The following is a 14,309-nucleotide window of genomic DNA, read 5'->3' as shown; positions in this document are numbered from 1 at the left end:
CCCAAAGTGAACTGCAGATGATGGAAGGGGATGCATTACAGAATGGGAGCAGAGTAGTCAGCACAGCCAGCAGTGATCACCAAGCCTTTAACCTGAGATTGATGAGTATTTGTGAAGTGTACAAATGAGTTCTACCTATAACAACAGTAATTACTTTTTCTTTAGGACACAAGGCAAAACATTTTTCCAATTTTTATCTGTTTTTCATTTTCTTTGAAAGGCAGGGGGAGATGGAAAGGGAGAGAGATTTCTTCCATTTTCTGGTACATCCCCAAATGCTCACAATAGCAGGCAATGTTCAGTCTGAAGCCAGGATCCCAGAACTCCATCCAGGCCTGGGAGAGGTCAGTTAATTCTGAGGATACACAGTCAGTGACATCTGTCTTTATAAAGACACATCTCAATACAAAATAAAACTCCCTACTCAGGACTTTTGAGATCCAAGAGAAAACTTTCAAATATTTTGCAGATGAATGCAAAACAGAAATTCAGAGACTTCTGTGAGCCAACAAGTTCCCTGCCTACCTGAGAATCAGCCTGGTCACCCAGGAGATCAAGGGAAGAGGACCAAGCAAAGCCACTTGGGACCTGTGCCCAGAGTCTTATCTCTTGAGTGAGCATAAAGGCAGCCCAGCCATTGGTCATTGGCAGTTTTGGACCACCTTAATCCTGAAGTGGATACACAAACTAGTCAACTCCAATTTGGGATGAGTTATCAGACTGGAATTCTGGTCAAAGATTGTCACCCATTAAGGAATTTGGACACACGAATGGCCAAAAAAGAACCATTAGGAGATGCTCACAATAGGAGTCAAAGAACTTAGTGGGTAATAAATGCACAGATCCTAGACCAAGGCAACAGGCAATGACAACCTTCTCTTTTGTTGCAAAATTTTCTTATTTTAACTTAAAGTCCTTGAGAAACAGATCTGTAGACATCTCATGTGTAAGACAAACATGGATCATTCATAATTGGCCTATAAATATTAGCATTCTTGCCCTGATAAATGAGCCTCAGGAACTAGTTCAGGGAGGGCCAAGTAAAGGGAATCAATTCAGTCTCATTTCTAGGGAAGTATACATCTTCCATGAACTGCTTCTTACAAAATATTTCTCCAATTTTCCAGGAGAAATACACCAACTCTGAAGAGGCTACTTTTTTTTCCATAGAGCCCAATACCTGTCTTGGGAATCATTAGTGATGTCAGGTAGATGGATAAGAAAGCTAATTGGAATCATCTACTAGAAGACAACATAATTTACCCAAATCACTATATTTCACTCTACAGAAAAATGCAAACTGAATCACAAAGAACTCCAGTCAATCAATCCCCTGGTTTAAGCAAAGGGCATTTGCATTACTCCAGATATGCAGGCCTCTCTTTCTGTTGTACTTTCATGTGGACTATCTGCATAGGGATACAGAGTGAGGGGGAGGCTGCAGCAGTAAAAATGGTCAGTGTTTCAATTATGAAACTGATTTTTAATTATCTCAAATTTAGTCATAAAAATTCTGCTCTAAGCAAAACACACATAAAGCCAAGATCATCCCTTTCTCAATAAAAATTTAATGCTAACTGCATATTTAAGAGTGTACTATTGCATTTAATTACAGTACTTCTCTATATCTTATTTTTTAAGATTTTATTTATTTATTTGAGAGGTCAAATTATAGACAGTGAGAGGAAGAGACAGAGATAAAGGTCTTCCATCTGCTGGCTCACTCCCCAAATGGCTACAACAGATGGAGTTACACTGATCTGAAGCCAGGAGCCAGGAGCTTCTTCTCTGTCCCCCTTGGGTACAGGGGCCTAAGCACTTAAGCCATCTTCTACTGTTTTCCCAGGCCATAGCTGAGAGCTGGATCAGAAGAGGAGCAGCTGGGCCTAGAACTGGTGCCCATATGGGGTGCCAGTGCCACAGTACCAGCCCCTCTACATCTTATAAGCACATCTTATCTGAAAGAACAAAACTGAAAAGTGAGTCAAGTATATCACAAATTATGTTAGAAATTATCTCTAATTTAAATAAAAAAGGAAAACCCTAAAATGGAAGTGGTTATTTTTGGCAGTCTGCACAAATGACCTGTGTCCTATTACTTTATCCTTTGGAATACTTTTCAAGATTTCTTCTGGCCTTCCCATCTTCCCTTGTTCCTCATACCCTTTCAACATCACTGCCTCTCTGTCCCTGCAGCTCTCTCCCTTTGGAAGCAGTCTTGTAGACTGTCAATCATTATTTCAAAATGTTTTGTATGGAGGGCCTGAATGGCCTTCTAATATCCCTTAAATATATATTTCCATAAAACAGACAATAGAGGGGCTGGTACTGTGTCCTAGCAGGAAAAGCTGCTGCCTGCATTGCTGGCATCCATTATGGGTGCTGCTTTGCATCTCAGCTGCTCCATTTCTGATCCAGCTCTCTTCTAAGGTCTGGGGAAGCAGTAGAAAATGACCCAAGTCCTTGGGCCCCTGCACCCATGTGGGATAACTGGAAGAGGCTCCCAGCTCTTGGCTTGAGTTCAGGGTAGCTCCAGCCATTGCAGCCATCTGGGGAGTAAACCAGAAGATGGAAGACCTTTCTCCCTCTCTCTCTGCCTCTGCATCTCTCTAACTCAAATAAAATAAAATAAAATAAATAATAATAAAAAATAAAAATAATTAATAAAACAGACAGTAGAGCATAGTGGGAAAGCCATTGCCTGTGATGTTGGTAATCCATATTGTGCATGAGTTCATGTCACAGCTGCTCTACTTCTGATCCAGCTCCTTCATGTGCCTAGGAAAGCTGCAAAGGATGGTGCTTGTGCTCCTACTCCCACATGGGAAATGTGGAAGATACTGGCTCCTGACTTTAATCCAGTCCAACCCCAGCTGTTGTGGCCATTAGGGGTGTGAAACAGTGGATAAATGATTTACATCTCTCTCTCTCTTTGTAACTCTGCCTTTCAAATAACTAAATATTTTAAATTTTTAAAAAAATTTAACAAATGGCCCTAAATAGTCTGACTCATCTTGACATGTAACAGGATTCAAGAAAGTTGCTGCTGACTTTATGTAGTGCCTCCTCAATCCATTCTATAAGAAACAAATATTTATTTCTTTTGCTATCCAAGCACTCAAATCCAAAAGTAATAATGCTACCCAGTACAGCTCTGTTTAAGGCTGCTCCTGCACCAAAGAAAAGTAAAGGAGAAATGGGCCCAAACCCTGTGTGACAGGGTGATAGTCTCCTCCCCACTTTGCATTTGAGTTTCTGGTTAGAAATGGAGACAAAGGCAACTCCAAGTACTGCAGTGGTGCACAAACAGCCTCAATCACAGACACACCTTGTGTGTGTGCAACAGAAGGAGAGCACAGAACACTATTTAAGGAAGGAATACATTGAACACAAAAGGAAAAGATGTGAATGTAAATAGCTAAGAATTTCCCCACTCTGCTGATCATGATCTCAAGGATGTCCAGGCCAGAATTCCATTTCACTTTGGAAAACCCACTCCATAAATTTTTCTCCACCTAGGTATATTCTTCTGTGAGTAATCTGTCTTCCTGTGAGAGATGGCACCGCCACGAACTGAAAACCAGTCAAAAAGCATAGTTATGGCTTTAATTCTCAGAGGTGAATGGACAACGATATCTATGAATTCTGACTTAAAAAATAAGCTTCCTTCTGCTCTAGGAATCTGATATAGGTTAGGGCTAAAATGAGAAACACAGAGACCAGCTGGATCTGTTAGGTGAGAAGAAAAGAGGCTTGATTTCCAGTTGTTACTTTGTAGCATGTCAGTTTTGAGAGGATTTCATTTTCCGCTTTTATTTGAAGAAATGGAAAGGTAGAATCAGTGCCAGCCTAACACATGGCAGCTTTAGCCACTGATGACATCACAGCTTGCTACCCAGAAGTGGCAGCCAAAATAAACTCAACAAATGAGAACCAAAATAAAACAGAAGAGCCTAACATAATACGAATATTTGTTCAGCAGATATTACCAAGATCTTGACACACAAATCATCAGAAGGATAGAGTGGGGCTGGCTTTGTAGCACAGTGGATTAAGCCACCACCAAATAAAATGCTGGGATCCAATATGTGTGTCCACCCTTTGAAAAAGATTTATTTATTTGAAAGTCAGAGTTTTGGGGGCCAGTGCTGTGGCCAGCTGGCTGAGGCCTTGGCATGCATCCCATATAGTCACCGGTTTGGGTCTTGGCTGCTCCACTTCTAATCCAGCTGCCTGCTAATGTGCTTGGGAAAGTGGCACAGGATGGCCCAAGTCCTTGGCCCCCTATATCCACATGGGAGATCCGGAAGAAGCTACTGGCTCCTGGCTTCAGATCAGCTCAGATCTGGCCATTGTGGCCACTTGGGGAGTGAACCAGCAGACTGAAGACCTCTCTGTCTCTGTCTCTATCAGTAACTCTGTCAAATAAATCTTAAAAAAAAGTCAGAGTTATGGAGAGGAGGGAGAGTCAGACAGGATGGCATTGTGGATTAGCAGGTAAAGCTGCTGCCTGCAATGCTGGCATCCCATATAGGCACCAGTTCATGTCCTGGCTGCTCCACTTCTGATCCAGCTCTCTGCTAGTGGCCCTGGAAAAGTATAAGATGGTCCAATATCTGGGTCCTTGCCACCCAAGTGGAAGACCTGAATGAAGCTCTTGGCCTGGCTTGGGCCTGGCCCAGTTCTGGCCATTGCAGCCATCTAAGAAGTAGACCAGGACCAGCAGATGGAAAATCTCTTTCTCATTCTCTCCCTTTCTCTACTTTTGCCTTGCAAATAAATGCTAAAAAAGAGAGAGGTCTTCCATCTGAGATGGTTGCCATGGCCAGTGCTGAACCACACAGAAACCAGGAGCCAGGCACTTCATCTGGGTCTCTCACATGGGTTACAGTGGCCCAAACACTTGAGTCATCAGCTGCTGCTTTTCTCAGGCCATCAGCAGGGAGCTAGGTTAGAAGTGGAGCAACTGGGACATGAACTGCTGCTCATCTGGGAAGCTGGCATTGCAGATGGTGGCTTTCCCCATTGTGTCACAATGTCAGCCCCACGAGTGCCAGTTTGAGTCATAGCTGTTCCACTTCTGATCCAGCTCCCTGCTAATGCAACTGGGGAAGCAGAAATAGATGGCACAAGTACTTGGGTCCTTGCACCAACATGGGACACTGGGTTGGACTTCCAGGCTGGGCCAGCATTATTCATTGCAGTCTCTTGAGTGAACCAGTAGATGCAAGATCCCCATCCTTCTGTATCTGCCTCTTTCTCTGTAACTCTGCCTTTAAAATAAAATTTTTAAATCTTAATAAAATAAAGAGAAAGGGTGAAAGAGTAGCCATAGTAAAGTAATAGAGCAAAGCTACAGTTGTGCTGTCCCTCAGCAGTCTTCTGCCTTAAGTGAAGTCTCCAGCTTATAGACACTGACATAAAAGACACATTCACAACATATTTCAAAACAAGAGATGAGAGGTTTACAAGGCATATTGATTTTATGATGATTTTCATTCAATAGGTACACTGGGTTTAGATATATGCCTTTTGTGCAGCCAAGTTAACCCAGGGTCTAATTCAAAGAGACGTACTGAGGAAGATGTGCTGCCAGGGGAGAGAGTTGCAATGTCCCATTGTTCTTCTAGTATCATAAAGAGAATGAAAAGGGCTACTCATGTCCATGGTTATAAGGAAGACAGAAGCACAAACATTTCAGAAGGGGGGAGCAAATTTCAAATATAGTTATTTTCAGAAAATAAAAGGAAGTAAATTTCAGAATATAATGGGTAGAAACACACCATCAGCTCATCAATTCTCAAGGGATCCAGGAAAACTGCCCTGCCTATCCATAGACCAAATGTTTCAAAACACATTTTCTGACTAAATTCAGAAGACTACAGGAATCAGCACTCTGGGTGTTCAAATGCCAAATTAAGTTTTAGTTTCCACTATGGGCAGATGTAGCCCAATCACTCAGAACATGAGAAAAACTTTTCCATAAGAAGGAACATGAAATATTCAGGCACATAGAATAACTGTGCTTAGTGCTCAAAGTGAACCCCAGGATAAGCACCCAGAAAACCTGTTAGGTCTTGGGGCCAGTGCAGTGGTGTAGCATGTAAAAATTTATTTATTTATTTAAAAGGCAGAGTTACAGAGAGGCAGAGGCACAGATAGTGGTCTTCCATGCACTGATTCACTCTGAAAATGGCTGCAATAGCCAGAGCTGGATCTATCAGAAGCCAGGAGCCAGAATCTTCTGTCAGGTCTCCCAAGCTGTGCAGAACCCAAGAACTTGGGCCATCTTCCACTGCTTTGCCAGGCCACAGCAGAAAGCTGGATCTCAAACAAGCACCCATATGGGATGCCAGCACTGTAGGTGGCAGCCTCACCTGCCATGCCACAGTGCCAGCCCTCAAAATAAACCTATTTTAAGAAGCATTTTAAATGAGGGATGGGAGAGAATTTGTTTATCCAAAGCAAGGATAACATAAGATAACTACTACACAGAAGAAGCTCCTGGCTCCTGGCTTTGGATCAGCACAGCTCTGACCACTGTAGCCAATTGGGGAGTGAACCAGCACATGGAAGACTTCTCTCTCTCTGCCTCTCCTCCTGTGTGTAACTCTGACTTTCAAGTAAAATATATAAATCTTAAAAAAATAACTACTAGTACCCATTAACTTCAAAAATATAGAAATTTAATGAAATTCAAAATATAATCATCTACTACAAATTATAATCTTTATTTTGAGAATCATATTAGAAAAAAATTAACCCCTCACCCCTTTGAAAAAATGCACATGGGGCTGGTGTTGTAGGTTAAGCAGGGACTGGAAGTGCCAGCACCCCACATGAGCACTGGTTCAAGACCTGGATGCTCCATTTCCAATATATCTCCCTACTAATTCATCTGGGAAAACAGAGGATAATGGCCCAAGTGTTTGGGCCCTTGAAATCAAGTGTGAGAACCAGAAGAAGCTCCTAGCTCCTGGTTTCACTTGGCCCAGCCCATCATTGTGGCCATTTGAGGAGTGAACCAACAGATGGAAGACCTCTCTTTAAATCTCTCTGTAAATCTGTCTTTCAAGTAAATAAAATGAATCTAAAAAAATGCACTCTATACAATGTAGTATTTTGGTTTTTCCTTCATACAAAGAAAGCTCAGATAAACTGTAGATGAATCCTCCTGGCTTGATGCAATTCACAAGGAGGATTGCCTTCTGCCACCCTGTGGTAGACATCAATGAAAGTTATTAATGGGAAGATGAATGAGCCAGTGCCATAGCTCACTAGGCTAATCCTCCACCTGTGGTGCTGGTACCCTGGGTTCTAGTTCCAGTTGGGGCTCCAGTTCTGTCCTGGTTGTTCCTCTTCCAGTCAAGCTCTCTGCTGTGGCCCAGGAAGGCAGTGGAGGATGGCCCAAGTGCTTGGGCCCTGCACCCACATGGGAGACCAAGAGGAAGCACCAGGCTCCTGACTTCAGATCAGCGCACCATGCCAGCTGTAGCAGCCATTTGGGGGGTGAACCAATGGAAGGAAGACCTTTCTGTCTCTCTCTCTCACTGTCTAACTCTGCCTGTCAGAAAAAAATATGGGAAGATGAATGGACACCATCAGACTGCTTCCTCACATGGCACATTTTCTTAAAGCCATCACTGCTACATTACCAGATTATGTCTCTCATGTGAAACATATCTCTCCTAAAAATTTTAAAGAACTTGCCAGAAACTTACGGCAGAGCAGGGAATGATGTGCCAAGAACAGTCAGTTAGTCTGAGTAGTCTAGGAATCCTGTTCTTGGCTGTTTTCAAGTTCATATTAATGTACACACAACATAGTTGCTGAGAAAGTGGTCTTATAGTTGTTTCCTGGGTATGAAGCAGCTCTTCTCAGCAGAAACACATAACTGCTTGTCCACTCATAAGCACCGTGATAGAGAGTACATGGGAGAAGAGGTAAAAAACATACTGAGTTTGACAGGAAGAATGTTGTTACCCTAGCAACCTCTATCCAGGGTTCATTTTCTATTTTTACTTCCTAGGTAACCTTACTATGCTAAATGAGTTTCACAGATTATTAATCTCATGACAACAGGACTCTAACAGAATCTATGAATCACTCAGTTAATCAAGTGAGAACTTCATTATACTGAAAGTTAATCTATAGAAACAGTTTTTAGGGCCACATCTCTCTTTTTTTAAAAGATGTTTTATTTATTTATTTATTTGAGAGGAAAAATTACAGATAGTGAGACAGATAGACAGAGATAAATGTCTTCCTTCTGCTGTTTCACTCCCCAGTTGGCCAAAATGGCCAGAAGAACTGCACTGCCCTGAAGCCAGGAGCCAGGAGCTTCGTTTGGGTCTCCCACATGGGTGCAGAGGCCCAAGGCCTTGGGCCATCTTCTACTGCCTTCCCAGGCCACAGCAGAGAGCTGGATCAGAGGAGCAGCTGGTACTCAACCAGTGCCCATATGGGATGCTGGCACCACAGGCAGAGGATTAACCTACTGAGTCACAGTGCCAGCCCAAAGCCACATCTTTTACTGTACTGTGTGTGTATCTCTGTGGGGGGAGGGGAGCATATTTTCTCTTTTCTTCCTTACCTCTCCTCACATTAACACCTTGTACAAAGGCTTCCACAGACCACAGTCATTATGAAAATCTATCACTAATATCCTCCCATGTTGAAAATGTCATGGGGTTAAACACAGAACACAGAATAAGAAAAGTAATTGGAAGCTGGTGTTGTGGAGGAGTGGGTAAAACCATAAGGGTGTCAGATCGAGACCTGGCTGCTCCACTTCTGATCCAGCTCTCTGCTATGGCCTGGAAAAACAGTGGAAGATGGCCCAAGTGCTTGGTCCCCTGCATCTGTATGGGAGACCTGGAAGAAGTTCCTTGCTCCTGACTTCAGATCCATGCAGTTCTGGCCATTGTGAGCATCTGGGGCGTGAACCAGCAGATGGGAGACCTTTCTCTCTCTCTCTGTGCCTTTGGCTCTCTGTAACTCTGCCTTTCAAATAAATAAATTTCTTTGTAAACAGTAACTGGCCCTCTTAATTAAAACTGTATGGACTGTAAGATAATCAGCTTGGTGGAGCATGAGTGACTGTAAAGAACTAGAAGAGAAAAAATGCTACTTTTATGCATTTATGTTTTCATAGCTCTCCACTTTATGAAAATCCATATTAAAGTAGCTCATTATTAACCCACACAGTAGACTTGCATTAATTTCAGTTCACTTCTCACTTTGCAAAGGGATTAGCAGGTAATAATAGTTGACATCCCTAATAGCATAAGAAAGAAGGGTTGAAGACAGAAATCAAAAAGCAGGAAAATAAATCAGCTACATTTCCATGGCCTCAAGCCCCAGATTGAAAAAGTCTGTTAATTAAACACGGAGGAGAGATCAATCCACAAAGCTACTGCACAAGCTTCACATTGCCACTGGGAAATACATCCAACTACAAGGCACCCCAGCTGTCAAATGTGTCCACGGGGTCCAGCATGGGGGCCATGAGCCAGATCCTACTCTGATCTTCCATCTCCACCTCTGCTGCCTCAGGCTCCCAGCTGAAGCCATTGAGCCCTGCCCAGCTGCAACTACCATGGGATATTGCTGGAGGCCCAGTCAGAAGGCATTCTTTGACCCACCCAAAGTGAGAACTGGGCTTATTTAAATCTAGAGAATGGGAATCCTTCTTTTGCCATGCTCTCAACTGCCCTGCTTGTGCCATTCCTTGTCCAGTGTACTTTAAGGAGAATTTGAGTGAGGCAGCCTGTGGGACTGGCCGAGTGTTGGGAGACTGGGAAACAGCAGTGGGAGACACAACACCTGGGCCCCAGACTTGACTGCCAGAGAAGCTCCCAGGGCCACTGAGAAGCAAGTGATCAATGTCTGGGAGCCACCACCCACCATTGCACCCACCGCTCTCCCACACACACATAGATGCCCCCTCCTGTTCTCCATACTTGCCATGGAAAATCTCGGGAGCACGTCCCCTTTCTTCAGGATACACGGGGAGCAAAGTGGAGAGTGTGGGACAGGAGAAGTCACTGGAACTTGGGACCAAAGGGTGGCAGATGCAGAAGCACAGAAGCAGCAGGCAGCAGGTCTGGGGTGTGTGCTCCCCAACTGCCTGCAATTGCACTTGCAGAGCAAGACGCCGTAGTGAATGTGGGAGAAGGAGCAGCACGGCCTCTCAGGGCCCTCTCTGATCAGTAAATGAACTTCATCTGTTCCCAATCCCAGGCCACGTGCAAAGGCACACGCATGAGCACGTTCTCCCACATTCACACACACAGGCGTTCAGAGCAGGAAAAGCATTAGAGCACTGGGTGACTCTGGGAAATGGAGTCCAGGCCAGGGCATTCCTACATAGACTTACTGGCCCTCTCCTAGGACTTCAGTGTGGGGTGGGTGGAGATATGAGACCTGAGCCTGGATCAAGGTGTAACTATTTTAAATTAGGCCTCCATCTTGTAACTTGCACCTGACCAGGCCCTGAACCCTAATCCAGAAGTTCCTAAAAGTAAATAAGTGAACTCCCCTTGTAATAAACTCTCTTAGCAACAGCTGATTAACCTAGAGTTCCTGGTGTCTTCTCAGGGCAGATAAGGTGATTGATAGCTACCTGAGACCCTGCAGTTTGGCACGTACACCCATCAGCTTGGACCCTATGCTTCGACCAATCAATTCAAAAGGCATCAACCCCAAAGCATCCAACCACCTTTAGTAGGTCTGTTCCCGACACTGGATGCACTAATCAATTCTAGGAGATGTCCTTTGAATTTCCCGCGGGATGAGATAATTTGCTAAATGGTACCATGATGTATAGAATGTCTCTGAAAACCCTATAAAAACCCTGTCAGCTGAAGGGTTGGGGCTCTCAATTCAGACCCACTGCATTGGCGTTGATTGAGAGACCAGGCCCAGATGTGCAATAAAACTCCCGTGTGCTTTACAGTGGTATCGGCTCCTTGGTGGTCTTTGGGGACAACTGAACTGGGCATAACGGAGACAGGCTGGGAACCAGAGGGCATTTGCTTTTGTTTACATCCCTCCTTCCCTTCCTTCCCACCCCAAATCTCAAGGGTCAGTTGCTGTTTTGTTCTTGAACAAAATCTTAAGAAGTGAGAGCCACTGATGCTGAGTCCCAAATCACGGTTCCCTCACACACACTGTTTTCCTCAGAAAAATCCCACTGCTGCTTTATTCCTGGACAGCTTCTCTCAAGTAATGAATGACAACAATTTCAATGTAAATCTTTGCACAGGTGTACATGGCATAGTTTAACATCTAGATTTGAGAATACAATTTTTATTTGTGTCTTGTTGATGTTTATTGTTCTTTTCAAATTATTCTACACCACCCTCTAATTCAACAAGTACAAAAAAAAAAGGAGAACTGGATACAGGACTAACATTGTCAAGTATCTTCGAGGGGCCAGATTAACAGAGTTAATGTCTTATTTTGTATCATTTATACCTTAGGTTAATTCTGGAGACAGTATTATCAATTTACAAAGAGAAAGCTGAGGTGGAAAGAGTTTAGAATTGAATTTGCCCATGGAAATATGGTTAAAAAGTCTAGGTTAAAGGCCAACCAACTTGAAATATAGGCATTCAGATCTGGCTGAAGAGCCCATGAGAGTATTTTAGGCATGGAAAGCCAAGACACTCTGGAAAAAAACCTAAATGAAAGATCTCTGTGAGTGAGATCCCAGTGGAAATAACAGGCCATCAAAGAAGGAGGCACCTTTCTCTGAAGGGAGGAGAGAACTTCCACTTTGACTATGACCTTTTCTAAATAAGATTGGAGTCGGAAAACTCAAAATGCTTCCATAGCCTTGGCAACTCACGACAAGAGCCTAGGGTGATTACTGATGCCATAAACAAGAGTGTCAATTTGTTACGTCAACAACAGGAGTCACTGTGTGCTTACTCCTCATGTAGGATCTCTGTCCTTAATGTGCTGTACATTGTGATTTAATGCTATAACTAGTACTCAAACAGTATTTTTCACTTTGTGTTTCTATGTGGGTGCAAACTGTTGAAATCTTTACTTAATATATACTAAATTGATCTTATGTACCTAAAGAGAATTGAAAATGAATCTTGATATGAATGGAATGGGAGAGGGAGCAGGAGATGGGAAGGTTGCTGGTTGGAGGGAAGTTATGGGGTTGGGGGAAGCCATTGTAATCCATAAACTGTACTTTGGAAATTTATATTTATTAAATAAAAGTTAAAAAAAGAAATCTTTTGGGAGCAGCACTGTGGCATAGTGGGCTAAGCCTCCGCCTTCAGCACTGACATTCTATATGGGTGCTGGTTCAAGTCCCTGCTGCTCCACTTCCAATACAGCTTTCTGGTCTAGCCTAGGAAAGCAGTAGAAGATTGCCCAAATGCCTGGGAGCCTGCACCCACATTGGAGACCCAGAACTTCCTGGCTCCTGGCTTTGGATCAGCTTAACTATGGCCATTGCAGCCATTTGGGAAGTGAACCAGTGGATGGAAGGCTTCTCTCTCTCTCTCTCTGCCTCTCTGTAACTCCACCTTTCAAATAAAAATAAATAAATCAAAAAAGGAAATATTTGTTTTATCTGGGGCTCAGTTTTTAAAACCCCAGATTTCTCATCTCTAAAATAAAAAGTGTGGGAGAGGAAGAATATCTCCAATGCTAATGTTCACTGTAGAGAAACACATAGGATTATAATTTATCAAAAAAGAAAGGAGATTCACATCTATTATTTTTCACTTTATGTTTCTGTGTGGGAGCAAACTGTTGAAATCCTTTCTTAATGTATACTAAGCTGATCTTCTGTATATTAAGATAATCAAAAATGAATCTTGATGTGAATGGAAGGGGAGAGGGAGTGGGAAAGGGGAGGGTTGTGGGTGGGAGGGACGGTATGGGGGGGAAGCCATTGTAATCCATAAATCGTACTTTGGAAATTTATATTCATTAAATAAAAGTTAAAAAAAAAAGAAAGCAGATTCAAAGTTACTATTGCTGTATGGTCATTTTTCTCATGTTTAATATCAAGATAGCATATAAATTGGGCCAGCACTGCGGCTCAATAAGTTAGTCCTCCACCTTGCAGCACCAGCACACTGGGTTCTAGTCCTGGTGGGGGTGCTGGATTCTGTCCCAGTTGCCCCTCTTCCAGGCCAGCTCTCTGCTATGGCCTGGGAGTGCAGTGGAGGATGGCCCAAGTGCTTGGGCCCTGCACCTTCATGGGAGACCAGGAGAAGCACCTGGCTTCTGACTTTGGATCAGCATGGTGCGCTGGCCGTGGCGGCCATTGGAGGGTGAACCAATGGCAAAGGAAGACCTTTCTCTGTCTGTCTGTCTGTCTCTCTCTCTCACTGTCCACTCCACCTGTCAAAAAAAAAAGATAGCATATAAATAGTATGCATTCTTAGGTATATGTGTGGTGTTTGATTTTTAAGATTTTAAGTAGAAATGTAAATAGAAGCAGGATGACATGGAGTTCTGTTTGTGATTACTTCTGTCAATTATAATTCATGAGATTAGAATTGCTGGATTAGGAATGCTTAAATGTATCCATTCATTTCACACTCTTGTTTATTATATCAGGCAATATTCTTTGTGTAGACTGCTCTTTCTGGCCAGGTTGAAAATTCAGGAGAGTGGCTGGTGCAATGGCTGAATAGGCTAATCCTCCACCTGTGGCATGGGTACCCCAGGTTCTAGTCCTAGTAGGGGTGCCTGGTTCTGTCCCTGTTGCTCCTCTTCCAGTCCAGCTCTCTGCTGTGGCCCGGGAAGGCAGTGGAGGATGGCCCAAGAGCTTGGGCCCTGCACCTGCATGGGAGACCAGGAGAAACACCTGGCTTCGGATCAGTGTAGTGTGCTGGCTGCAGCACACTGACCGCAGCGGCCATTGTGGGGGTGAACCAACGGAAAAGGAAGACCTTTCTCTCTGTCTCTCTCTCTCACTGTCCACTCTGCCTGTCAAAAAAAAAAGTAAAAAGAAAATTCAGGAGGGCGAGAAACATGTTTGCTTTGACATTAAAATTCAGCATCTTGATAGAGTCATTCTTTTAGTTGAATGAATGAATGAGGCTATAAAAATTAAACAAATACAATTTCTGATCCCCAAGAACCACCTAGTTGAAGAGACAATTAAATAGATACCTATTTGATAACTGCCACAATTAGATGAATGTATAATTTGTTGCTTAGAGACAAATTTGATAATAAAAGAGACATATTAATAAAGACACAGGGTTGAAATGTATAAACAGAAACCATCCATGGCCAAGTAGGTTAAATGTTCACCCTAGCTTTGTAAG

The 14,309-nt window shown here is 43.2% G+C and overlaps 1 protein-coding gene across 4 annotated transcripts in view; it reads right to left on the bottom strand.

Annotated features, from left to right (window-relative positions):
• LOC149125256 (zinc finger protein 717-like) overlaps window positions 1–10,443 on the bottom strand; it is a 70,760-nt gene extending 60,317 nt beyond the window's left edge. For 2 of the 4 annotated variants that reach the window (XR_016236855.1, XR_016236856.1), the window contains exon 1: window positions 9,967–10,434. Coding sequence is in view for 1 of the 4 variants with exons in the window: in XM_089336793.1 (XP_089192919.1) it covers window positions 9,967–9,969 (3 nt within the window). In the remaining 3 variants the exon portion in view is untranslated. Of the gene's footprint in view, window positions 1–9,962 lie in introns of all 4 variants that reach the window. The other 2 variants (XM_089336794.1, XM_089336793.1) reach the window with 2 other exon arrangements.
• Window positions 10,444–14,309: the final 3,866 nt, after the last annotated feature.

This window comes from Oryctolagus cuniculus, chromosome 7 (genome assembly GCF_051225735.1).
Source record: "Oryctolagus cuniculus isolate XC-2025 breed Fujian yellow rabbit chromosome 7, ASM5122573v1, whole genome shotgun sequence".
Classification (NCBI taxonomy): Eukaryota; Metazoa; Chordata; class Mammalia; order Lagomorpha; family Leporidae; genus Oryctolagus; species Oryctolagus cuniculus.
Note: the sequence above shows the minus strand (reverse complement) of the source record. Positions and strands in the feature narration are given on the sequence as shown.